Below are 25,986 nucleotides of genomic sequence, written 5' to 3' on the forward strand. Positions count from 1 at the left end.
TCCTTCTTTTCTACTATGAAAAAAGGTAGATGTAGAAAAAAGGTAGATAGAACTAAGTGTATACGTATATTTATAGAGTCAGTTGGAAGCTTAGGTATGGATCGTATATTTATAGAGTCAGTTGGAAGCTTAGGTATGGATAATCTTGATTACCATGAGTGGTGAAAAAGTTAGGTAGCAGAAGGAATTGCTTTGGAACAGATTCACCATTTTACCTTTATGGGTTTGGCAATTCTGAAACAACAATTTCAAGTGCTAATAAATGGATTTGAAATTTAATATTTGTACTTATTGAGTGAATTTCTTAACACGATATAAGCCAAAGCAACTGAGTTCGGCCAAACACATAGCTTACACTCTGGATTTGCCCAAGCCTTTTTACTAACTAAAGTTCTTTCAAGTGTTTAGTCATTTAGCAAACAGTCCCTTGATTAAAGGGCAACCATTTACATGAATCTATGGTTCTGAAAAAATCTCCAAAGATGGCCCTTAGCTTGTTACTCTTCACCGAAAAATTGTTCATTTTATATGACTTTTTTTTTTAACTGTAATCTCAATCGAAAGATACATTTTTATTTTTGAAAATTCCTTAATTTTAAGCATTTCGTTTTACCCTTAATAACATTATTTTTGTAGCTATATAAAGATGTCATGACATGTGTAAGACCAAAACATAAGTATTATGATACTTTTGACATGTGCAAAAACCACTTTTTTATTATTATTCAAATTCAGCGGCCAATCAAATTCCACCATATAAAATGAAACAGAGGGATAATTCTTTCTCATGTAGTTTATCTCTTATAGCTGACAAATAACCAGCTCGCAATAAATAAAGAAGGTACAAACGTACGGTAATATTATAAATGATCCAATAGCAAATACTCATAGCGTTATCCTGTGCTTCCAGACATGCTTTGATTGGTTGCCTCTTCATATGCTAGTTAATCATATCATTAACATGAACAACAACACATTGTTGTTCATGTTAATGATATGATTAACTAGCATATGAATCATATCATTAACATGAAAGAAGCAAAAAGATTCTTCAATATTAACAAGGAATAAGCTAAACTATTTTCCTACTAGTTCCAATCTTTTGTCTTCATGTAGACAAAGTCATGGCAAAACGTGAACAGGACTAAAAAATGATATGCTTATTAATTTCAACCATATATTATTAAAAAAGGCCTTAAAACAATGTATGAACTTTTGACGAGGACCATACTTGGTGCCCAAGTACCACCAACTCCATGTTCCCTCGTATGCGCTTACAAATTTTTTAAAAGGGCCCTTCTTGTTCTCCAAGTAAAACTACCTCTATGGTCACTATAATATGCTAGCTGATAGTGAATCAAGTTCCAAATCACCTTTCTTTCTCCTCCTCCTCCTAATCAAAATTTGTATTTCTCAGTCTTCTATTACATTTTTGGGCAGCATAATTAAGTGAAATATTTTTGTGCTCTCCTTATCCAAAAGGTTAATTTGTTCCGGAAACTCGGATTCAAGATCTCACATTTAAAATTCAAATTCTAACCTCTAACTAAGGGTAAAGGGATTCCAACCATCTTATAGCCGACCTTATCTTATTTGATTTCAACCATTCTACCAACTAATTAGTTGTACCTCCAACAAAACAGATGGCTGCCCCCAATACACAACAAAATCATGCTTCTTTCCAAAAAGACTATGACAAACAGAGTGAACTAAAAGCCTTTGATGACACAAAAGCTGGAGTCAAAGGTCTTATTGATGCTGGAATTACAAAAGTACCTCAAATATTCATCCATCCGGAAGCCTTAACCTCAATAAATCCCAATAAAACACATTTCACTTTCCCATTAATAGACCTCCACAACATCAACAAAAATCCAATCAACCACAAAGAAATAGTCAAACAAATTCAAGAAGCATCAGAGACATGGGGTTTCTTCCAAGTGATCAATCATGGTGTTCCAGTGTCAGTCCTCAACGAAATGTTGCGTGGGGCACGACGTTTTCACGAGCAAGGTGTCGATATCAAGAAGCCATACTACAGTCGAGATGTTGCGAGGAAGGTGATGTACAATTGCAATTTTGATCTGTTTAGTCATAAAGCTCTTGCAGCAAATTGGAGAGACTCGCTTTATTCTGTTATGGCTCCTAATCCTGCTATGCCTGAGGAATTACCTGAGACTTGCAGGTATTTTTTAATGAGTTCAACTTCTATATACTTACAATATAAACGAATTTTTACACTATTGCATAATCTAAAAGAGAATTATATGTGACTGACCATTATAAGTGAGGTTAATAACTTGAAAATTAAGGTGCTGTTACATGTTACAAGACACCAGCGTAAATCTTTTTTCACAATGTCACTATTGTATATAAGTTAATAATATATCCTTTTCTGAAAACTGCTTCATCTGTTTCACTTTACGTGACACATTTTCTCAGGCTATTTTCTTCATAATATATCTTCTTCTTTTTTTGAAAATTATACAATGTATTTCACTTTATGTGAGACTTTTATTTTTCTCGGACAATTTTCACTATCAAGCTGACTTTTCAATCATTACTTCATGTTTTTCGTTAATAAACATTAAAATAATATACAAATTAGTCATATAACAAGGAGCAGCATGATACATTACTACAAAAATGATGCTTCTCTTATGATATTGATAAGTCGAGCCTTCGCTCTTGTCTATAATAAATGTTCGAGGATTGAATCATCTATTCATAGTTAGTGTTCGCTTTAACCATGTGCACCAGTTAGTGTATTGATTTTTGGCTATTAGATAAAATTACAACAGCATGATAACTATATAATAGAATGTAACGTGTTACAACTGCTAGTGTCATATTCCTATTAGTGTATATAACTTAAGTCCCTTTAATTTATCAAACTTTTGCATCCTTGCAGGGAAATTACAATTGAATACTCAGATCATGTGATGAAATTGGGATACACATTGCTTGAATTATTATCAGAGGGTCTTGGTCTCAAACCTAACCATCTCAAAGAAATGGGCTGTGCTGAGGGACTAGGCATTTTGTGCAATTACTACCCTTCATGCCCACAACCAGAACTTGCAATTGGCACAAGTAGACATGCTGATAATGATTTTTTCACAGTGCTCTTGCAAGATGATATTGGTGGACTTCAAGTTTTTCATGAGAATCAATGGGTCGATGTTCCTCCTACTCATGGAGCTTTAGTTATCAACATTGGAGACATTCTTCAGGCAAGTCTTTTTTATTCTTTACTTCATAACCTTATTGATCTGGCATTGGACAAATTTATGAGTGTTGGTAGAATCGGAATCTTAGAAAGAATGATAAAATTATTTGTATGACTTGGCCGATTTCCCCTCTTTGGCAATCGGTTTCGCTACAAGCCATAATAAGCCACCTTAGGCAAAGGGTGGTCGGCTCACGCACACACTTTGCCGAAAAATTACACGGCGTACATAGGTTAAATATTAGTTATTATGAGTATATATTTAATTTTGCATACCCATGACACAAGTGAGAAGAAAATTTGCACATCCTTCGCCAAATTTCGAAGCTCATAAATAAAAACATCTGACAAAGACCCTGCAATCTAGCTAATTGTCCACCATAGATCGCGGGCATGGAATTGTAAAATCGGGCATTGATGTGTGGATAAGTCGCTTAGATCCTATGTTGCTCATACTTTTAAAAAATGTTATTAGGTATGTGTCGGATCCTCCAAAAGTAGTGCATTTTTTGAGGATCCCACACGAATGGTCAACAATTTTTGAGTGTCAGATCAACGTATCTTATATTACACCCCTTTAGGCCAAAGGCGGAGCCAAAACTTTCAGTTTATGAGTTTTGAATTACAATCATTTTTTATTATTGGTTTTCTGGGAGACATTATTTATACATATTAAATATAGTAATTTTATTAACAAAAATACAGGTTTTGAACTTGATTAATGAGTTATCGCTTGGTTTTCAAAAGGGTGGTCCCTTTCCTCACCCCCGCGTGAATATGAAATGCCACATCCACATACATCCGGCTGCCCTTTGTTTCATGGGTTTTTATTTGATTTTCAATTTATTACGTCATTATTATAATACTAATTTAATTTTCTTAAACGGAAAAATAACTCAGTGATGCTTATAAATCATCATATAAAATAAAGAAGACAGAGACAAAATCCCAGAAACACAAGTATGCTGCCGCTATCTTACATGATATATATTCGTGTAGCACCACTACAAAAAATCATTTTTGACTCACTTACGGGGCGTTTTGTAGGAGGGATAGGATCATTTTGGATTATTAATCAAATGGGATTGGAATTAATGCTATGTTTGGTTGGTGGGATAACTTTTTAATATCCCATCCAATCCCATGTAGATGGGATAAAAGGTGGGATAAGATGGGATTAGTAATCCCATCTTATCCCACCCAATCCCATTTACATGGGATAATTTATCCTCCTACCAAACGATCCCTTAAAATATATAAACATGAGGTGCCCACATGATGGGATTGGAAAATGGGTTTTGTTTTTATTTTTTAAAAGTGGTGTCACGTGGGTTATGTAAGGTGAATTATTGGCCTAGCTATACTTATGTAACAAATTTATACAAGTGACAACCTACTTGTATTTTTTGAGATTTAATTTAGCATTATTTTTAACGTTTATAAATGTTTTGTGACATATATAACTTTAGTTGAGTTATTTCTCCATTGCAATTTGATGCAATAAACTAAAAGTTGAATGATCATCGATAAATTCATAGAATTAATATAAATCTCCTTTAATGAGTTTTAACAAGTAACTATCAACTTGAAGTTTTATTCGATTTTTTTATTTTTCAGCTTATATCAAATGATAAGTACAAAAGCATAGAGCACAGAGTATTGGCAAATAAAATTGGTCCAAGAATATCAGTAGCAAGCTTCTTCAGCACAGGCCCATTCACATCTTCAAGGATTTATGGACCAATTGAGGAGTTATTATCAAAAGACAATCCTCCAAAGTATAGAGCAACTACAATGAAGGACTTCTTTGAATACTCCAACAAAAAAGGACTTGATGGCAATTCTAATTTGTCTCACTACAAAATAATCTGAACTTAGATCTGGAGTTGAAATAAGTAGGGATTTAGTAGCTCGGTTGATTGTTCGACGGCTCCTCAGCGCTTGTTGGTGAGGGTTCAAATCCCCATATTGTAATTTCCTTTCCCTACCCGCTATTAATCCAATGGGATTTAGTAGCTCAGCTAATTGGCTATGCAATCCCCATATTTTAATGCGCAATGTAAGTGTTGATTTGATAACACACCACGCATGACAATTTCAGGAATCTATGACACATAAAGGCTTGATTTGACAATACGTTGCTGCATTATTTGACCGTTTTAATACGACTTGTATTGCGCACCATTTTAATGTGCAATGTAAGTGTTGATTTGACAACACACCACACATGACAATTTCAGGAATCTATTTAACATGAAGGCTTGACGAGTGAAAAACTCATCAATTTCATTAGTCTAAGTCTTACAAGTCATTTAAAAAAAAAATCAAACTTCATAGATAAAATGTCTCAAAATGCTTCAACTGTTAGGGTTTCACTATTTTGGGATGGAGATATCATTGAGGACAATTACTCCGTTCGTTATAGTATCAAACCAAAAGTCCATGTTAAATTTCCAACAACTTTAAATTATGAAACACTAGTCAGTTACATGCACAAAAGAATGAAAACTACACCCACTGAGTTTGGAATCTCACTAACTGGCAGATATCCACAAATAATATCAAACGGTGTAGTGCGTTATGGTATGCAAAATATCAATGATGATGAATCTTTGAGTGATTATTTGGGATCGCTGGAAGAATATCGTGATTTAGTATCCATTAATGTTCTTGAGATGTATGTTGAAAAGATACCCCGAGAAAAAGTCCCTCAAGTCAGCCTTATTCATGGTAACATTTATGGGGACTTTAGTTCTTATGGAAACATTTTGAGTGGTCAAATGCGTTGGAAAATCTAAACTTGACAATTTAATAAAGCTTACAATAAAATTGGTAAATATGAATTTTTCATATTATTATTATGTGTAGTAGCACGTGTTTGTTGTATGAATTGGTAAATAACCGCTTTCAAATCTTTATAGGAATTATTCTCAAAACTCGCTGGTACCAAATATGGATGTTGGTCAATCCTCTCGGTTAGGTGGAGTTGATCATTCTCCACACCATGACAATGCTTATGAACAACGGTAAGTTCATCACCTTGATATTAAATTATACGTATATATATATATATATATATATATATGATATATATATATTTAAAATATATTACTTTTCGTGTAGGAGGATGAATGCACTTGATAATGAAGATTTTCCAAATTATTATGAGTCATCATCAAGTGATGACGATGAAATAGCTAATAATGCAGAGGTAACCGATGATGAAGATGATGATGACGTTCAAGTTGGTATGACTAACAATATTCCTCAAAGCCAAAACCAACAAGAACCAATGCACCACCACGTACCATCACCAATGGCTGAACACCCAACTTTTGAAAGCCCAATTCAGTGGCATTCTAACAATATCCCTTATCTTGACAGCCTGCAGGGTAGTGATAATGCATTTGACTTCACAAGAGAAGATGATGATAGTCGCCTAAAAACCTGGATTGAACCAAAGGATCTCAATAGAGATCGATGCTACCTTGCAAAGGGAATGTTGTTCGCATCCAAAAAGGCGTTGCAACGGGCTGTCAAAATTTATTATTTTAAGGACATGAGGGAGTTTAAGGTTGATCAGTCAAACACAAAGATATGGAGGCTAGTTTGTAGAAAACGGTATTAAAATTTGTGAGTGGTTGCTTCGGGAATTGTTGCTTTGATGGTATGTGGGCTATCACAAAATTTTGCGAAAGACACACTTATGATATGAAAGAAAATCGAGCGAGATCATTATAATTTAGATACAAACATAATTGCTCAATTGTTACTTAAAGACATTGCCGAAACGCCAAGGTAACTTATCTACCAAAAGTACATTATATGTCTTATATCAATTGAAAGATCATAACTAAATGTTGTTTGTTTAAACTTGTGCGGAGTTCCCCATCAAAGATTGTATTCGAAACGTTCAAACCGTATATGGTAAAACTATAAGCAACAGAAAGGGATTTCTCGGGCGTAGACGCGCTTTTGAGATGGTCTTTGAAAATTGGCATACCTCTTTTCAATCGCTGCCAAGGTATATGGCGGCTCTACAACATTTTAATCATAGTACTGTTGTAAAGTGGCGGCTTATAGAGGATAAAATCTTCAACTTCGTATTTTGGACATTCAAACCATGCATTGATGGTTTTGCTCACCGCCGACCAGTGATATCCATAGATGATACGCATGTATATGGTGCCTATGACATCAAGCTCCTAATTGCAATAGGAATGGATGCCAATGGGTCAATATTCCCTCTTGCTTTTGCAATTGCCGCTAACGAGCAACGACATGGGGGATCTTTTTGATCCATTTAAAAACTCATGTTATTAAGGATCGTACCGGCATATGCGTCTTTGTCTGATCGTCATAAAGGCATATTGCACAATATGGATAATTTACCGGGGTGGCAGCCTCCCAAAGTTTCACAATGGCACTCTAAACAAATTGATGTGGGGGGCTGCGATGGAGCATCAACAACGAAAATGGGTATGAAAATGGATACGATCATGGCAGTGAGTGAACCCGCATACGTTTGGTTGATGAAGCTCGAAGTTGAAAAATGGACGTTTCATGCTGATGGAGGCAAAAGATGAGGCATGCTCACAACAAACAGCTCGGAAGTCTTTCAATGAACTGGCTTGCTAAAATACGCTCAGGGACTACTGTCACCGCAATAGGTGAGAATGACTTTCAAGTAGGTTGTGGAGCGATTTGTGGTTAGGACAAGGGTAGGCGGAAGCGATATTAGCCGAAGGCGGGACATGATGCCAAAGCCCTTTAAAAATATGGAGCATTATAGAAAAAAATGTGAAGCGTCACTATGACCGAAAGTATGACCCAATTCGACATGTGTATGAAGTTAGGACGGGTTATTACAATGGTAAGGGTGGAAACGTGCATACGTTTATGAGGCAACAAGAACATGCACTTGTGGTAAGTGGCAAACGTACCATTCCGTGTTCTCATCTTTGTCAAATGCTTCGAGAGAATGAGAAAAACGGTAACAAGTTATGTGGGGGGGAATACAAGGTCCACAATTATCTTAGAGCATATTCGACCAATTCCACCCACTTGGTAATGAAGCTTATTGCCAAACGAGCCGTTTTCGATGGTTGCTAACAAGGATTACATCGAAAATTGGGCATTAACTCACGGAGTCGAGACCCAATCAAATGGATGTTAGTGAAAGAACTTACTCGCAAGTGCTCTACGTATGCAATATAGCCATGACAAGCGTTCATGTGGGCAACAAGGCCGTGGTGGTACAAGCACGTCTCGAAGTAATAGAGCCTCTAGAACTTGAAGATTGTATTGTTATTGTAATTTATTATTGTATCGCTTTGAATTTGTATTGTAATTTAATGGAATGAATTATTTTTGAATTAGTATAAACCTCTCGTATTGGATGAATTATTATTAAATAAAATATTTATATTTGTACATTCAAATATAATAAAACACTTAAATCAAAACCCTATAATATGACGAGGTTTCAAAACTAACAAAACTTACTTCGGGGCACTTTAGAACCCCTAAAACGACGATCCAAATGTTTAGGTGGACTTGATGTAATGAGCCGTCATTATTGTACGCAAAAAAAAAAAGATAATAAGTTCTATATAAAATATTGATATTTCAAGGTTTTGAAACATGACTAATCTTTGCCCAAAGTATGGAAAAAAACGTGATTTTGATAGGTTAAAACAAAAGGCTTTCCTTCACGCACGAATTTCGTGCATGAAAGGCCAAACTTGTGTTTTTGCAATTTGGTCCTTTCACGCACTAAATTAGTGCGTGAAACCTATATATTTTTTTTTTTTTTTTATGTAAGTTTGGTTCAACTTTTTTTTTTTTTTTGTCCTACAAAAGTCGCGGATTCACAAAAGTGCCTTATTCAAAAATAAGGTCTGGGTAATAATATTATACCATGTATTAACAAATTCAATTTCACCTGTCTAAAATTTTGAACCCAAGAGCTTATAGGTAATCAAGTCTATTCTTAAACTAGCAATATATGCCCGTGCGATGCACGGGCCAAACATGTTTATTCACTTTAATTAGCTAGTCTTTAAGGTTTGTATTTTGGAAGTAACTTTTAAAAACATTCTAATTGTTATTGTATATAGCAACATATATAAAATGTATTTTATGTACAATCACTTTAGTTATAATTAGAAAATGGAGTTTAAAATTTAATAACATATGATGAAACTAAGTCTTTGATATGGAAAGAGTTGGACTTTTTTCTCATTGTCATGACAATGAAAGTTGTTCATCGATGTGAAAAAGAAAATTAGTAAGAATATGAGGGAAAATTAATATTTTGATGCTAGATCTTTTCTTTTAAATTCTTTAATATCATACATTTATACCGATAGGTTGATATCCATCTCAATTAACTAACTTTTCAAATCCAAACATAAGAACCATTGTTGTATATATTGATTTTTTTAAAAGCAAAACTAATAAAATATTTTTATTAAATTAATTAAAAAATATTTTATAATTTTTTGTATTAACAATTATAGATAAAAAAAAGAATTGTTACAAAGAAATAAAAATTACAAAGATATATGTTATATCGTAAATCACCAAATTTTAATTCCGAAATGAAAATATAAAGTAATACATTTTATAAATGTAAAGAAACAATAATCAGAGAATGCAAATGAGAGTAAAATAAGTAAAGTATTGACAAAGAAGGAAAATGGAGATAAAGGTCACTCCCTCCCTTCACTTTTACTTGTCCACGTTGACATATCAGGAGAAAGAAATTTTTCTTCTTCTTATTTTACCCTTCACATTAGTGACTTATATTCAAATCATTTTCTAAGGCTATTGAGACTATACATACACCAATAAATATGGATATTATGATAAAATATATACTTCATTTATTAATTCTTAAAGAACGTGAAAAGTCAAAAGTGGATAAGTAAAATTGCACGAAGGGAATAAATATGTGTAGAAAAATTAAAATTGAAGTGCATATGTATGTACATTAGAAGAGAATAAATACTCAATACTATGAGATATATCCAAGTGGGATAAAAAAGTAGTTGGTTAAAGTGTACAATGTATATAACTTTTGGTACAAATTTGCATTGCTATTGTTTGTCAAAGAAGGAAAACAGGGATAAAAGTCACTCCCTCCGTTCACTTTTACTTGTCTATGTTAACATATTGAGAGAAAGAAATTTTTATTCTTATTATTAATTTTACCCTTCACATTGATTACTCATTTTTAAATCATTTTCCAAGGCTATTGAGACTTACACCAATAAATATGAATATTATGATAAAATATATACTCCCTCGGTCCCATATTATTTGCCACTTTCCCCTTTTGTACGCCCCTTAAGAAATCATAAATAAAAGTTGTATTTTACTATCTTACCTCCATCTCTCTCCAATAAATATATTCTAATCAAAATTGACTATTTTCAAGAACATTTATTACTAAGGGTAAGATGGAAAAGATTTAATTAATTTTATCTTGATTTTGTAAATGAACAAGTAATTTGGACATATATTTTTAGTAATGTGACCAAGTAATATGGAAAGGAGAGGGTAGATGAGGAAGATTTAATTAATTTTATCTTGATTTTGTAAATGAACAAATAATTTAGACATATATTTTTAATAATGTGGCTAAATAATATGAGACATAGATTATTGATTATGGACGGAATTAGAGAGAACATGAATTAAAGTGGACTTAATTAGCACTGTGTAGAAGTAGAAGGAAAAGAAAGACCACGCAGGGAAGAAGAGAAATGGGTTTACTTCCGTATGATATATTGAATTATTAGAGATTAATCTGAGTCATTAATTTAATTAAGTGACACGTGTCACCAATCAAAAGGGGGACCGGAGGAACTTGAGGGAAGAGGCACTGGAGGGGAGCCTCTTCCCCCACCTTATGTGTCGGAGAATTAAAATTGAAGTGCATGTGTATATACAGGAGAAGAGAATAAATATTCAGTACTATGATATATGTCCATGTGGAATAAAAAAGTAGTTTACTAATGTGGCCAAGTAATATTGGACGGAGAGAGTACTTCATTTAGTAATTCTTAAAGAACTTAAAAAGTCAAAAGTGAACAAGTAAAAGTGTACAGAGAAAATAAATGTATCGGAGAATTAAAATTGAAGTGCATATGTGTATACATGAGAAGAGAATAAATATTCAGTACTTTGACATATATCAATATGGGATAAAAAAATAATTGATTAAAGTGTATAATTTATATAACGTTTGGTACAAACATTCATTATTGTGTCAGTGGAAGAAAGACACTCATAATTAATGTTGATAAAGGAAAAATTTTATGGTGATAAATTTTATGGTGATAGAGGCTCAACCAACAAAAGTTGTGTGAGGCTCCATTCATTATTTGACAAATGGAATTTCAGGTCCCACATGTAATTTTGCTTGCCCATTCTTTCTCTCTCTTATATACTCTTTTCACTTTATCATTTCCCTTCTTTTTTCTTTTTCTTTTTTAACCTCAAGTGAAATAGCAAGAGAAAAAGGTACCATGTGGTACGATTTTTTTTTTCATTGAGCCATACAATTTCATTTTTCAACCGAACATTTAGTAAGCGTTTGGCCATGAAAATCAAATATTTTTCACTTTATTTGAAATTTTGAAGTTGAAGATGAAGTTGTGTTTGGTTATATTTTTTGCAAAGAATATTTGATTGTTTAAATGTATTGAAAGTGAAAAAGTGAAAACAGATTTTTTGGTGTTTTTCAAATTTCAAATACAACTTCAAGTTGTATTTGGAATTTCATGGCCAAACGTTGATTTTCAAATAAAGTTTTCACTTTTTCCCGAAAAAAGTGAAAAATTCTTATGGCCAAACGGGTCCTTCTAGTAAATTGAATGTTAATTTGCTTCCAGTTCTCACCCTACAAAAAAAGAAGTTTTTTTTTTTCAAAATTTCAAATATATGTAAAACGTATGAGTAAAAGTGGTTTACATACAAGGAATAGTTAATGCATTTCTGAAATTGCTTTTAATAAATTACATTTTTGACATGGGATTTAAAAATTGTATTTTAAAAAGGTGATCTATAAAGTATATTTGACGAACCCGTTTGGTCATGAGAACTACTCATTTTTTCAGAATATTTTCCACTTTATTTGAAAATCAGCATTTAGCCTAAAATTTCAAATACAATTGTATGAGGAATTTTGAGAACACTTAAAATCTTGTTTTCACTTTTTTAACTTTTTTCACTTTTGGTACTTTCAAATAACCAAATAATCTTTGCAAAAACTATAACCAAAACACAACTCGATCTTTAACTCCAACTTTGAAAATTTCAGATAAAGTGAAAAATATTTGATTTTTAAGGTCAAACGCCTACGAACAAATGTGAGTTAAGAACTTAAGATAAACATCATTTTCAAATGGTTTATTACCTCAATTAACTTAAAATGCATGTATGTCGCATTTTGCTTATACATTTTGCATATTTCAAAATTCTAATAAAAATTACTCCTTTCATCTCAATTTATGTGGTATCGTTTGACTTAACACAAATTAAGTTCAAGAAATAAATGAAGATTTTTAAAAATTGCGGTCTAAAAATCTTTAGACATTTATGTGACTATAAATTATTTCGATAAGGGTGAAAAAAGAAAATTTTAAAGTTAAGTTATTTCTAATTATAGAAAGAAAACTTTTTTTTTTTAACATATTAAAAATGAAAGAGTACCATATAAATTGAGACAATGGAAGTATGCATTAGTGAAATTCGATTAAAACAAATTCCATGTTTTGGTGAAAAAATCAAAAAGGATATCATACGAGATATTTTTACAGTAAATGGTATTTTTCATAGAGAGAAAAAGCTTTATCTCTATGCCAGAAATTGTACGAGGAAAAGATAGATTAGAGGAAACATAAATTGGAAACGGAAATTGGGAACCATGAAAGAGGCAAAAATAGTTCGAATTCAAAGTTGTCAGTGGATCCCACAATTAACTCTAAAAAATGGATCAATTAAATGATAAAGTAACTAAGCCACGTGGCATCATAAAAGCCCTTCAGAATTATTTTACCCTCAAATAATTTTTTTACCTAAAATAACTCAATCCGGCCAAAAAAAAAATTTCAGCAAAAATAATATGGATAATTTTTCCAGCAAAAAAATAATAATAATTTCGTATTAGTTTATGAAAAAAAAAAAATAATTTCATTAGTGGGTAAAAAATTATTTGAGGGTAAAATAATTTTGAAGGGCTAGGATGATTTCGTGGCAATAGTTCACGAAAGTATAATTGACCCCATAAAGTAGTTTAACAGAAGGGTATAACTAAAGATAATGAGGGTATGGATAAACTATTTTTCAAAGTTCGAGCAAGATTTTCTTTTAAATTGAAATGGAAATTGGGAACCATGAAAGAGGCAAAAGGTTTGGAAGCAAAGTTGTCAGTGGATCCCACAACAACTCTAAAAAAGGATAGGAACTGATAAAGTAAAAGAGTATATAAAAGAGAGAAAGGGTGGGCTGACAAAATTACCTTTGGGACCCGAAATTTCACTTGTCAAGGAATGAGTAGAGCCTCACACAACTTTTGTTGATTGAGCCTCTATCATCATAAAATTTTTCACGTGAATATCTAAAGAAATTGAAATCCACGTGTCCTTACAGTAGTGATTTATTGGCAAAGTTTATAGTACAATTGAAAATGCTTTTTGTACAATTTCTTAGTGCTGTGTTCGGCCTCTTATCCCATTTATATATAGTAGAAATATAGACATACATGTGTAATTTAATTTGGAGAGGAAAAAAAAAAAAAAGACAACAGGTAGAAACCATTGATTCAGCTAGTATCACTATTTGTACAATTTTTGTCTCTGGAAGGTAGTTCCACTGGCTTAACAACAACAAACATTAGTCAAATTTACATAGTAATTATCTGGATTACAAGCTTCAAATGAGACTTGACCGTTTGTTTTAGGTAGAAGAGAGAGATGACATTGAGCAACATACAAAAAATTATATTAACCAAGGACACATTTAGTTGTTTATTAGTAGTCAAGTGACCCCAAGGGTATTCCGCTCAAAATATTACAAGAGTCTTTCCGGTTGATGAAATCATCGCAGCCATTGTCATTGCCATTGCTAGTGATCCTCCGCGTTTTGACTGCACTTGGCAGGTCGAGGCCCTCTTTGCCCATCTGTTGCACTTCAAGTGGAGACAGTATCTTGATGTACCAAACACTGTTCACAAACTCACTGTAGCAAGGTAGAGATTAGTTAAGGTTTAACTTCAACACAATGACAATATAACACTATTAGGCTCACCCAAAAGACAGTTACAGGCCCATAACAGGTTAAATAACACTATCATTGACAGAGTGATGCTTTAAAAAGTATCTATATTGTCAGTGCATACAGGTTAATAACTAAATATAGTGAAATAAGCATACTCGGAAATGTGTGAGTGGGAAATATGATGACATAAACCGATAGAGTTGATATCTTTACGTAGAGCTCAGCACTGCAATTGCAGCATTTTGTGTGGAAACTAAGACCGATTTCAATGTCTAAAGAGGAGCAGAAAGTAATTCTGTGGAAGTTCATAAATGTAAACCAAAAGAGGAAGCAACTACGAGCTCTCTACTTAAAATAAAAGTACTGGAGATGTCACTTGCCTAAGTAGGTTTTTCTTAAAGTGGTTTTGGAGGTTGTCCAATCCAAACTGATTTTTAGTACGTTGTGAGAAAACATCAGAGACTATTCCAAAACCCTTACATGTCAGAACGGACTATTGGCGAGGACAATAATTTGACTTAAACAAAATCTTCACATAAGCACCCGCCCCCTCTCCAGGGAAAAAAAAAAGACCTCACAGAAAACAAGTGGTTGGATACTTACTGCCAGGGATCATCACCAAGGAGGAGAACGTCATTCTCCCGGTCAACAATTACAAGCTGCCAGCCTGATCTCTCAGGGTCCTCCAACAGGCCTTCCAGGCCAAACATGCGAGCAAGCTCACTTCGCAGCTCATTATAGCTGCTAAATTTGGAGATATCCAGTGATCGTCCAAAGGAACCTGATTTGTGAACCTGTCCGAAACAGGCAATGTGAATCAACAAAAACATTTTTTAATAGGTTTCAAAAAGATGTGCCATTAAATCATCAGTAAACAGAAATTTCGGCGTTTCTCACAGCAGATTATAAACTCACCTTCACAAAGGTCCCCGTAAGAGAGTTTGCTTGATCCACATTTTCTGAGGACTGTAAGACACCTGATTCATCTACACAACTTGAAGTTGTCATGTCTGAGTTAACAGGATACTCACTACCCAGTGTATTTGTGAAGGTAGAGGTATCATAAGGCACAGGTAAAGATCCGTTCTCCGTACCATTACCATTCTGCTGTATGATAGAGGAGTCGGAATTAACTCCAAATAGTGTGTTATTTTGGATATCTGCTACTCCTTGATGATCCAAAACTTCTCCACCGGGAATTGGTGAAAACGAAGTGGAAAGGTTTGGCGTTTTAGTATTAGGCACCATCAAATCCTCAGCCTGTGTCACTATGTACGGAGTAACTAGTGAAGGGAACTGAGATTCTAGAGCAATCCGCTTTGATGAGGAAAATGAATGGGGTCCCTGAAGCTGTTGATCATTATAAAATTGCTGGCGTTGCAACTGTTGCTGCTCATTATTATAAGATTGGTGGCACTGCAATTGTTGCTGCGGTATTAACTGGTTTTGGAGAAATGTATGTTGTGAATTGGACGGATGCAATAGCTGGCTCTGAATCAAAGATGCTGAACCACTAGGGATACTATGTTGGAACTGCATAAGCGACTGATTTGCAAGCTTAGAAGAATCTAATGATGCCATTGCTTGCAAAATGTCGGGCTGCAAACCTAGCATAGAAGCATCAAACCTTGGTTGCATGAACGAAGTAACACCACACCTCGGGAAATTAAGTGATTGTATCCCCTGATCGCCCATGTCACAGCGCAGCCATGGAAGAGGAGAATTCAAATTCATATCACCATTTGATAGACCTGAAAAAAGAAAGAAAAAAAGCGAACAACTAAAATTATAACTGAATCAAATTGATGAATTCAGGTACTCCCCCTCGTAAGGGTGTCAAATGGGCGGGTTGGACTGAATTTGGGCAGGCCAAAATGGACTCAATTTCAAAGATAACCCGTGGTCATGAAGTAGCCGCTTGGTTACATTTAAATAATATATAAAAAAGAATAAAGGTTTATTCAAACATAACAATGATTAAATACATAAACAATTTTTCATAATTCAAACATAATGCTTAATTTTATAAATAAAAAATAATTAAAGGGCATATATTTTACAAATCATCTAATAATTTCATTCCCATTAGAACACCAGCCATGGATATTGATTTCAAAACATGTTTTCCTTTTCTCTGAGTTTTGACTTTTCTCCGCTTGAGCCTATTGTAATTCATCCTCTAGTAATTTGTAATATGAATGAGTACTTCAATTGGAGATTTGAAAAAAAATGACAAACCTGGTTAGTACATAAAGTGCCCGGATTTATTTGTCTTTTCCAACGAAAATGGTTGACTGAACTATTCACATTCTTCATGAAGCCACAAGAACTCCAAAAGCTCTTGTGGCTTGCAAAGAGGGTGCATTCTTCAACCCCTATTTGTTGGGAAGGCAAACAAATCTGTGCAAGATATCAAAGTGACCAGCTTTGTCGTTTCTGTTTCATAACTCTCCTTGCACTAATTTAGCAGAGGATTGTATGTAAAATTAGAGAGGAAAACAAGGAGTAACGATGATAAATGAAATTGTGTTGCTTGTAGTGATGAAGAGTGAGGGAAATTAAATATAGAAGTAACTTAGAATAGGGGGCTCAGCATTGTCGTACCTTTTTAGACGAAAATATGATATGACTAAAAGTTGAGAGTTTGACTTCAAAAGAGAAAAGACACTCCCCCACACGCATAATGGGAAGGGAACTCATAAGGGTTTTCACTGCCATTCTTTTCTTGAAGTCAAGAACGGCAGTGATATGATAAATGCACCTTTCGATTAAGTAGACCCCTCTTTGAGCGAGCTGGGACGCGTGAAGACACTCCCCCACTCTCCCTAAGGCGATGAATTTTCTTCTTTGTCCGAGTTGTACTAAACAATTAATGTAAGATGTGACTACGTCAAAAAAATGATCAATACTACAATGTACTATCACTGCCATAGGATAGTCTCGTGGGTGCATCATCTCCTTTGTAATCACCTTTTCATTAGAATTATTTTCCATTGCCTAGAAGAAGAGTAAGTTGAGAGTTACTCTCCATTAAATTTCTCACCAAACACATTCTCATTTATACAAGCCTGGAAGGAGTTAATGAAAAATACAATCATTCTCACAATACTGACCTTGCTATTGTTGATGTAGACACCCAGGGAGGTAATTATCCATCTTCTCTAACAATGATAATGTAGAACATAGTAATGCTGACGAACAGGATCAAATATTAGCAGGTCCCACTTACAATAATGTACAAGATCTATTTGATTTTTACATGAAACATGCCAAAGCCATAGGATTTAGCGTAAAAAACAAACTATTAAATGCACGCATAGTAAGCACAACTTGTCCAAATGTGACAAGAGAGGCAAGGCTCACAATAACGCTAAGTATAGTAAGAGAGTTGAGTGCCAAGCCCGAGTAAACTACAAATTAGACATTGAATTAGCATGTCATGTAACAACGGTTGAAATAGGACATACCCATGATTTAGTACCTTATATGTCTTGGCTTATGCCTGGACACAGACAGGTATCCGACCGCTGAAAAGGGCGCTTGAGGCAAATGATAGAGCCGGTATGAAAATATGCACTAACATTAGAACAATGTAGGTGTTGAATGTCGGCCCACATGAAATGGGATGCTCAGCATGCTTGTCAGTATTTTATTATAAATCACCAAAAACTTCCTTTGATTTAGAATAAAATTCTGACAATTCAATGTCGAGCAACCCATTTCCAGTGGGCCACCGTTCAAAACCTGCACCTTTCCAATGTTAGTGCATATTCTCATACCGGTTCTATCATTTGCCTCAAGCGCACTTTTCAGTTGGTCGAGATAACTGCTTGTGTCCAGGCATAAGCCAAGACATATAAGGTACTAAATCATGGGTATGCCCAATTTCAGCCGTCGTTAAACGACACGCTAATTCAACGTCTACCTTGTAGTTTACTCGCGCTTGGCACTCAATTCTCTTACTAGACTTAGCCTCATTTTGAGCCTCGCCTCCCTTGTCACATTTGAACAAGTTGTACTTAAGGTAACCACCATGAGTGGATTTAATAGTTTATTTTTTTACACTAAACCCTTTGGCTTTGGCATGTTTCATGTAAAAATCAAACAGATCTTGTACACTATTGTAAGTAGAACAAGTTATAGGTACTGCTAATATTTGATCTTGTTCTTTAGTAGAACTAAGTTCTACATTATCATTGTTAGAAGAAGATGGATTATTTCCTCCCTCGATGACCTGGACGTCTGCAGCAACATAGAAAGGTCAGTATTGTGAGAATGATTCTCTCTTTCATTAACTCCTTCCTTGGCTTTTATAGATGATATTAAATGAGAATGTGTTTGGTGAGGAATTTAATGATGACTACCTCTCGACTTGCTCTTTTTCTCAACAATGGAAAATAATTCTAATGAAAAGGGAAAGGAAACTAGATTACAATATATTGTATACAAGGGAGATGATGCACCCACGAACCACCCCCTATGGCAGTGATAGACATAGTACATTGTAATGATCACCTTTTTTGATGTATCACATCTTACATTAATTGTGGAATACAACTTGGACAAAGAAGAAAATTCAACGCCCGAGGGAGAGTGAGAGCGTCTTCACACATCCTAGCTCACTTAAAGTCACTCAAAAAGGAGTCTACTTAATTGAAGGGTACATTTGTCATATCACTGTCATTCTTGACATTATCTTTCTTGATGTCAAGAAAATAATGGCAATGAAAACCCTTTAATACCCTTGTGGCTCCCTTCACATTATGCGTGTGATACGAGTCGGGGAGAGTGTTTTTCTCCTTTGAAGTCAACTCTAAACTTTTAGTCATATCATATTTTTGTCCAGAAAGGCACAACAATGTTGACCCCCTTCCTATACTAGGCTCATACTAAGCTACTAAATAGCAACTCTATTTAATTTCTCTCTTCATCACTACAAGCAACACAAATTCATTTTTTCATTGTTACTCCTCTTTTTTCTCTCGAATTTTACATCCAATCCTCAACTAAATTAGTGCAAAGTGAGTTGTGAAACAGAAATGACAAAGCTGGTTTGGCTATCTTGCCTAGATTTGTTTGCCTTCACAACAAACAGGGTTGGCTGAAGAATGCACCCTCTTTGTCAAGCCACAAGAACTCCAAATCCAAAAGTTTCACATTTGGAGTTCTTGTGGCTTCATGAAGGATGTTTATACTTCAGCCACCCATGTTCGTTGGAAAAGGATAATAAATTCGGGCTTCTGTTTCGGATCTCCAATTGAAGGACTGATTCATGTTATAAATTATAAATTACTGGAGGATGCATTACAATGAGCTCAAGCTATTTTAAAGTCGAAATTCACATAAGAGAAAAATATACAAGATATTTTAAAATCAATATTAATAGCTGGTGTACTAGTAGGAATAAAATTATACGATGATTTGTAAAATATATGCCCTATAATTATTTTCTATTTATTAAATGAAGCATTATGTTTGAATTATGAGAAGTTATTATGTATTTAATCATTGAGAAACTTAAGTGTATAACCCTTTATATGTGATCATGCTTAAATGTAACCAAGCGGCTACTTCATGACCACAACTAAAAAACAGGGTCATAGCCCAATCATCCGCCCAAAAGTAACTTGGGATGAAACGGGCTAAAGGGTCATAACCCAACCTGCCCAACTCTTACTAAGGTTTAAATTCTTCCTATAATTTGTTTAAGTACCTAATAAAACTATTTTTATTATTATGGCTATATATAACATATCAAATAAAATAGTCTTTCTTAAAAATAATTAGACAGTTTCTCATGAACCAATTTGAGCTGCATATCAACCTAGTTTTTAACTAGGCTGAAATTGGGTTTTGGTTGTTGTGGGGGTTGGTTTTGGGGGGGGGGGGGGGGGGGGGGGGGCAAAATGGGGTGATTTATTAAAATAAGCAGGTCAAACATAAGCGGGTTGGGCAGGTGTTGCATTTATGGCCCGATTTTGCCACCCCTACCCCCGGTAACAACAACAAAAATATATTTTACCAGGAAATAAAGGCAGTCCAGATGGCCATGGCCGCTTCAGCCTAAGGGACAAAGGAGATTGATACACTGGAAATGTTGTCAGAGGTTCAATTTCCCAGAGCGAAACTCTAGGCTGCCTCTCCCCTGCGGTTGATTCATCCCACCCAACCTGCATGATAACAAGATGGACGATGAAATTCTAAACGAAAATGGACCGCATGCAAATGAAAATCCACAAGTACTAAAAGGATTTAAGTTGCCTTAGTTTCAATGTATTATTAATACTAAATGGCAACCTGCTATGAACTAACCTTTACAGACTGCCAATGAGAATTCGGCCAATGAACAGGATCTAAATCACCAATGCCGGTAATTGTGCCCATATACCTGAGACCAATGATATCGACATTATCGAACTATTTGTGTCACTTAGAGAGAGAAATGGATTAGACATTTGTGTCATTCATAATGCTTTAAAAAAGCTTGTGAAATTTTTCCAGAAGATTATACCTACCTGCGGACGCTCGATTCTTCTGTTTCAAATAGAATTCGGAACCTCATGCCAACAGAAATTCGAGTATGATACACTGCTTTAGCATACTTGGCGAGAGGTATGACAAACTCTGATGGACAAGCCCTGAAATTGGAAAGCTAAAATATTAAATGTGAACTTAAGTCCGTCAGTAAACTAGAAATGCAACCTTTACCTTGGATTGAAAAATATCGTAAACCGGCTATTTGTTGCAGCTGCATGAGCTGCTGCAGCTAGAAGACCAATATGCATGCTATCACTTGACAGCACCGAGGAAGGCAAAACAGTTTGTGGACCATTGGCACGACGTATCCCCAAAAGCAATTGATTATTTTCATTCCTGATGAGAGATGACAGCATTTAGCCAGATAAAATTGATCTAAAAACTTGAGAGAGTGGAACAAAGAAAGTTTATTTAATCGCAAAACGATCCAACCAGCCAACCGTCACCCAATATAGACTACATGGTGACAGGTAAAAGTTGTCAACCAGTCCTAAACTTCATGAAGATTCTTAATATATAATATTGGCTGTAAAGTTTTCGAGCAGAAACTATTTAGCTTTGCCAAGTATACAACACAGACGTAGAGAAAAGACCACATAGGCAATTGTAACAGACCCCACACGACCACCAACTCAATGTGCGCTATAAGAAAAGACAAATTTTACTGGATATAAAAGACAAGCAACAGAGCAGTCATATCGAATCTGCAGCTCAGATACACAATATATAAACACATATACACATCAACTGTGAGTCTGAAATGGTCGTATGGAAACTTCTAAAGGAACTGCAATAGCTAGGATGATATTTTTCTACCAGATAAAGATAACTGAGTCGCCCGCAACAAGTCTCTTCGCACTTACAAACACACTCCATCCTGTCGTCAGGAGATGCCTCTTTGGTTGGCCTAAGTACGAGGAATTAAATCATTAGCGACCGATTTCATAAATCCCTAAGAACTTTCAACATAGCCAATTTAAATAAAGGTACCAGCTTAGCAGAATAAAAAACTGCTAAATCAAGGTACCAACAACCATGACAACATTGTAACAAAATCTTTCAATGTAATACTAATGTAATACTACTCTATCAACTCTCTGAACAGAACTCACCACGAAATATATGCCGGAACTTCCATTCATTTCCATGAAGATCTTTAGCAATTAACTCTTGTGCAGGAGGCTGTTGAGAGTAATCCTGCAAGAGGAAGATATACCTTGAGTCGGTCAAACACCACTGGCCGCTAGCAGGATATCTTAAAACCAAATGATCATGAAACACCTCAAGTAAAAAGAAAAAAGAACAATTACTGATGAGTACACCTACAAGAGGAGGGAAAACTTTTTCTGCAGCTCGTCGAGGGACAGAGAATCCACCATGAGTACTGGTGTCGCTTGCAGTCAATATTTTGCAGAAGTAGTTAGTTGGTTGTTTACTCAGGTTCCCAAGTTCAGCTGGTAGCAGGCACACATCCTTTTGCTCTTGCTACGGAGAAATAGATTAGATCTTTTAAATAATTCCTTCAATTATTGATAAATTCTAATTTTGGTCCTTGTGACACCTGACTAAGCATGTATGACCTTCAATTAATTGAAGTGTGCACTTCTGATCCCTTATCTTGTGGATATACATTATTTTTTTCATAATAACTAGTCAGTCCATCCCTTAATTACCCATTTGTTATGTTAAACTTGTATTGTTACTCCATATTTGATATATAGTTCTAAAACTAGTTCAAACACAACATATTTCGTACATAAAGGGACTAAAAGCACACATTTTGACTAATTGAAGGTTAAGTGTGCTTTATTAGATATCACAAGGACCAAAATCATAACTTATCAATAACTGAGTGACGAAAGGTGCTATTATCCGTAAACAAGTTGATGAATGTAACATACTGGACTTAGTGGCTGCAAAGTCATTTGAGCATATACTTCATCAGTCTCAACATCTGCCTGTAATTTATAAATTCTTCAGTCTCTACCTGTTAACACTACAAAACACATGATTTTCACAACAGAAAGATTATATAGGGTCAAGCTTACATCCATGGTCACATTGTGAAGCTGACAGATAACTTGAGGTGGTAATCCAGGATAGTTAGGGATATGACCGTCTATTTCCTTGTTTGTCAATGCAGCAACCTGTAAGACCTTAAAATAATTAAAAGGTGCCTAGCACTAGTAGTCGAGCTATACAGAACTAAAAGAGCAGTACAAAGTATTTCAAGTAACATCACTTCACCAATAGTTAAGACAAGTTCTTAGGCATTCAAGAGGATCATGGCACAATTTATTATCTTTTGCACCAAAAATTAGCCAAACAAGATCTTAATTACCAAACTAACGCAGAATTATATCAAGGACAAGATATAAATTAACCCCATAAAGTATGTCACCTTTAATTATACACATCAACCTCAATTGGAACAGTGAGGTTTTACAGCTTATTGAGGCTAATGTGTATAATTAAAAGAGATGACATATTTAAGTGGTTAACTTATATATGTAATGGGCGTTTGTGAACATGCACTGAGACATTCCCAAAGATTGAGTCACAAGTGTCTAATGAAAACTTTATCATGATCAGACCATTCGAGTATCTAAATGAAATTTACTGGCAAGTTTAAGGGGCTCTCGATGTATTCCGCCAAAAAAAAAAAAAAATCTGAAACTTCAAAGCGAGCATCCCCGTGAAGAACCAGATCATCAGGATTTACTACCAACCATATCAGACACCTATGTTATATGAACTTTATGAGCTTATGCACAACATAAGTTCTATTACTAACCTGCTCACTATGCCCTTGAGGAAAATACACTACTCGGCTTCCTTCGTTCGGAAGAGAGACAAGTGGCCCTGCACAAGCGTGCCACAGCTCTGAATTCAGGCATTTCTTCTCCCCTCCTGCCATAATCAAACATCAAAAGTGTTCACTAAAAAAAAAAAAAAAGTTATTTACTCCCTCCATTTTAATTTATTTGTCTTACTTTCCTTTATACTCAAGTTCCTACCCGACATACTTAAGAGCACAAGATTAAAAAGACATTTTGGTACATTACACACATCTTTAGTAAAATAACGACCGAGTCAAACTAAGACAAATAAATTGAAACGGAGGAAGTATCTGTCATTATAAAGGATACTTCAATTCAAGCTCAATAAACAAAACAAAAAAAATATAGAGAAACAAGACATACCTTCCTCTGGCTGAGGATTGAACTCAGAAAAAGACACCCTCATTCCCTCAAATCAACTAACTCAATATCAAGCAACTACTTTTCCTAATTAACCCAAAAAAACTAAAAAAAGAAAAGACCAAAAAACTACAATAAAAGACCAAAAAGAAAGCCTAAATATGGAAACTCTGACACTAGTTTCACACCCCCACCCCCACCCTGAAGCAGGCAAGCATTATTTCTCATCCAAACCAACTTCCACAACTAAACACTACTAATGGAAGCTACTTCATACTTGTCCTAAGAACACTGCAAAAATCAAGAAAACAAACAAAACAAGAAAAACCCAAAACACCCTTTTCTCCAAAGAAGCAAATGGTTACAACAAAACTTAAACAGATCTTCAAGTTCCCAAGTAAAACAAGAAGTAAGTAGTTTGTTTGGTACAGATCCTTGAGCTCTCTTTTTCTTTTTCTTATTTCAGTGAGAGTTGGTTCAAGTATTCAAAGCAACTACAGAAGAAAGTATAGTAAAAAGGAAGAAAGGGGGACCCTCAAAGATTTAAGGAAGATTATAGAAAGTGACTGATTGCTGAAGTGCTGGCTCAATCTTGGGGGAGCCACTGTTTTAAAGTCTTCACTGGTACTATACCAACATTTCACTGTAACATCTAATTTTTAGTGCAACCTATTTTTCATATTAGATTTTACTTTTTTATAACAATATTTTATATATAACGGTAGTGATATTCATTATAGCAGTTCACTCTTTATAACAGTTATACTCAGATGTTACGTAATACTCTCTCTATTTTAATTTATGTGAACTTATTACTATTTGAAGAGTATATGAGATAATTCTTTGACCATATTTTCCTTAAAAAAATTAATTATTTGAATTATAAATTACCATGACTTATATTATTTTTTATTGAATTATAAATTATCATGACTTATAATACTTTTTATGTAGTTTCTGAATATATAAATTTTATTTTTACGAACTTGGTAAATGTATGTCAAAATTTACGATCAAAGTTATAAAGTTTGACCCTTATACTCCAAAAATATTCACATAAATTGAAAGGAAGGATTATGTGTAAAAATAGAATATTAAAATATTATGTTAGTCATCAAGGAAAAGTTATTGAGTCCCTCAAAGTTTCGACAAAACTCTTCGTCAATTCAAGCGTTATATTATCACTAAGAGACTGAAATTTATGAAACAACCTACCATTGTAGAATTTTTACGTCAAACATGAAATATTTAAATTTTTAATTAACTTTAAATGCATATGTTCCTTACATTTTAATTCTTTAACGGTACGGTACGATAAGTTATTGATTTATCGATCACTTCAACTTTTAATTAATAAAATATGAAAATCAATTGATATTTTAAACTTAAATAAATTGATATTTTAAAATTAACAAGTAATTTGTTTTCATTTTTAACATAAAAAGTACAAAAAAAATAATTTTTGTGTACTTCTATTTGTAACGGCTAAATGAGATTCAAACATCAAATGCCGTTATACATATATTATAGCACCTCGCTATAGCAACCATGAAATTTTTGGACAAACGTTATCATTATAGAGAGATTTGATTGTAGTAGTACTCCCTCCGTCCCAATTAAGTGTCTTACTTTCTTTTATGATCTGTCCCAAAAAGATTGCCTTCTTTCTATACTAAGTAAGTTGACAATTCAATCCTTCTGCGTGGCAAATTTATAACCACAAGATTCAAATAA

General features: G+C 34.3%; 2 protein-coding genes across 3 annotated transcripts; one reads left to right on the forward strand and one right to left on the reverse strand.

Annotated features, from left to right (window-relative positions):
* Positions 1-1,619: 1,619 nt before the first annotated feature.
* LOC132031079 (1-aminocyclopropane-1-carboxylate oxidase homolog) lies at positions 1,620-5,145 on the forward strand. The gene is made up of 3 exons (XM_059420934.1): positions 1,620-2,185; positions 2,912-3,233; positions 4,847-5,145. Exons 1-3 carry the CDS (start codon positions 1,644-1,646, stop codon positions 5,099-5,101), a joined length of 1,119 nt encoding a protein of 372 aa, XP_059276917.1. The 5' UTR covers positions 1,620-1,643; the 3' UTR covers positions 5,102-5,145.
* An 8,890-nt stretch (positions 5,146-14,035) lies between these two features.
* LOC132031073 (auxin response factor 12-like) lies at positions 14,036-24,832 on the reverse strand. Of its 2 annotated transcripts, none has more exons than XM_059420926.1 (14): positions 24,256-24,832; positions 23,847-23,962; positions 23,101-23,199; positions 22,954-23,010; positions 22,379-22,537; positions 22,165-22,249; positions 21,869-21,959; positions 21,224-21,388; positions 21,031-21,153; positions 20,828-20,903; positions 20,538-20,685; positions 15,431-16,266; positions 15,119-15,309; positions 14,036-14,476 (listed from the first exon to the last, which is right to left on the reverse strand). In XM_059420926.1, exons 1-14 carry the CDS (start codon positions 24,296-24,298, stop codon positions 14,269-14,271), a joined length of 2,397 nt encoding a protein of 798 aa, XP_059276909.1. In that variant the 5' UTR covers positions 24,299-24,832; the 3' UTR covers positions 14,036-14,268. The 2 variants fall into 2 exon arrangements, with proteins under 2 accessions (XP_059276909.1, XP_059276910.1); XM_059420927.1 differs by having other exon boundaries at positions 23,101-23,178; positions 23,829-23,962.
* Between the last annotated feature and the right edge of the window lie 1,154 nt (positions 24,833-25,986).

This window comes from Lycium ferocissimum, chromosome 9 (assembly GCF_029784015.1).
Source record: "Lycium ferocissimum isolate CSIRO_LF1 chromosome 9, AGI_CSIRO_Lferr_CH_V1, whole genome shotgun sequence".
Taxonomy (NCBI): domain Eukaryota; kingdom Viridiplantae; phylum Streptophyta; class Magnoliopsida; order Solanales; family Solanaceae; genus Lycium; species Lycium ferocissimum.

What these genes read in the sequence shown, in the direction of transcription:
- LOC132031079 (XM_059420934.1), top strand. Translation starts at nt 1,644, where the DNA reads ATGGCTGCCCCCAATACACAACAAAATCATGCTTCTTTCCAAAAAGAC. An exon ending in GAATTACCTGAGACTTGCAG is followed by an intron (nt 2,186 to 2,911) that starts GTATTTTTTAAT and finishes GCATCCTTGCAG; the next exon opens with GGAAATTACAATTGAATACT. An exon ending in ACATTGGAGACATTCTTCAG is followed by an intron (nt 3,234 to 4,846) that starts GCAAGTCTTTTT and finishes TTTATTTTTCAG; the next exon opens with CTTATATCAAATGATAAGTA.
- LOC132031073 (XM_059420926.1), bottom strand. Translation starts at nt 24,298, where the DNA reads ATGAGGGTGTCTTTTTCTGAGTTCAATCCTCAGCCAGAGGAAG. An exon ending in AAAAAGTTTTCCCTCCTCTT is followed by an intron (nt 22,250 to 22,378) that starts GTAGGTGTACTC and finishes TTCCTCTTGCAG; the next exon opens with GATTACTCTCAACAGCCTCC. An exon ending in CTTGGTGATGATCCCTGGCA is followed by an intron (nt 14,477 to 15,118) that starts GTAAGTATCCAA and finishes ACCTTGCTACAG; the next exon opens with TGAGTTTGTGAACAGTGTTT.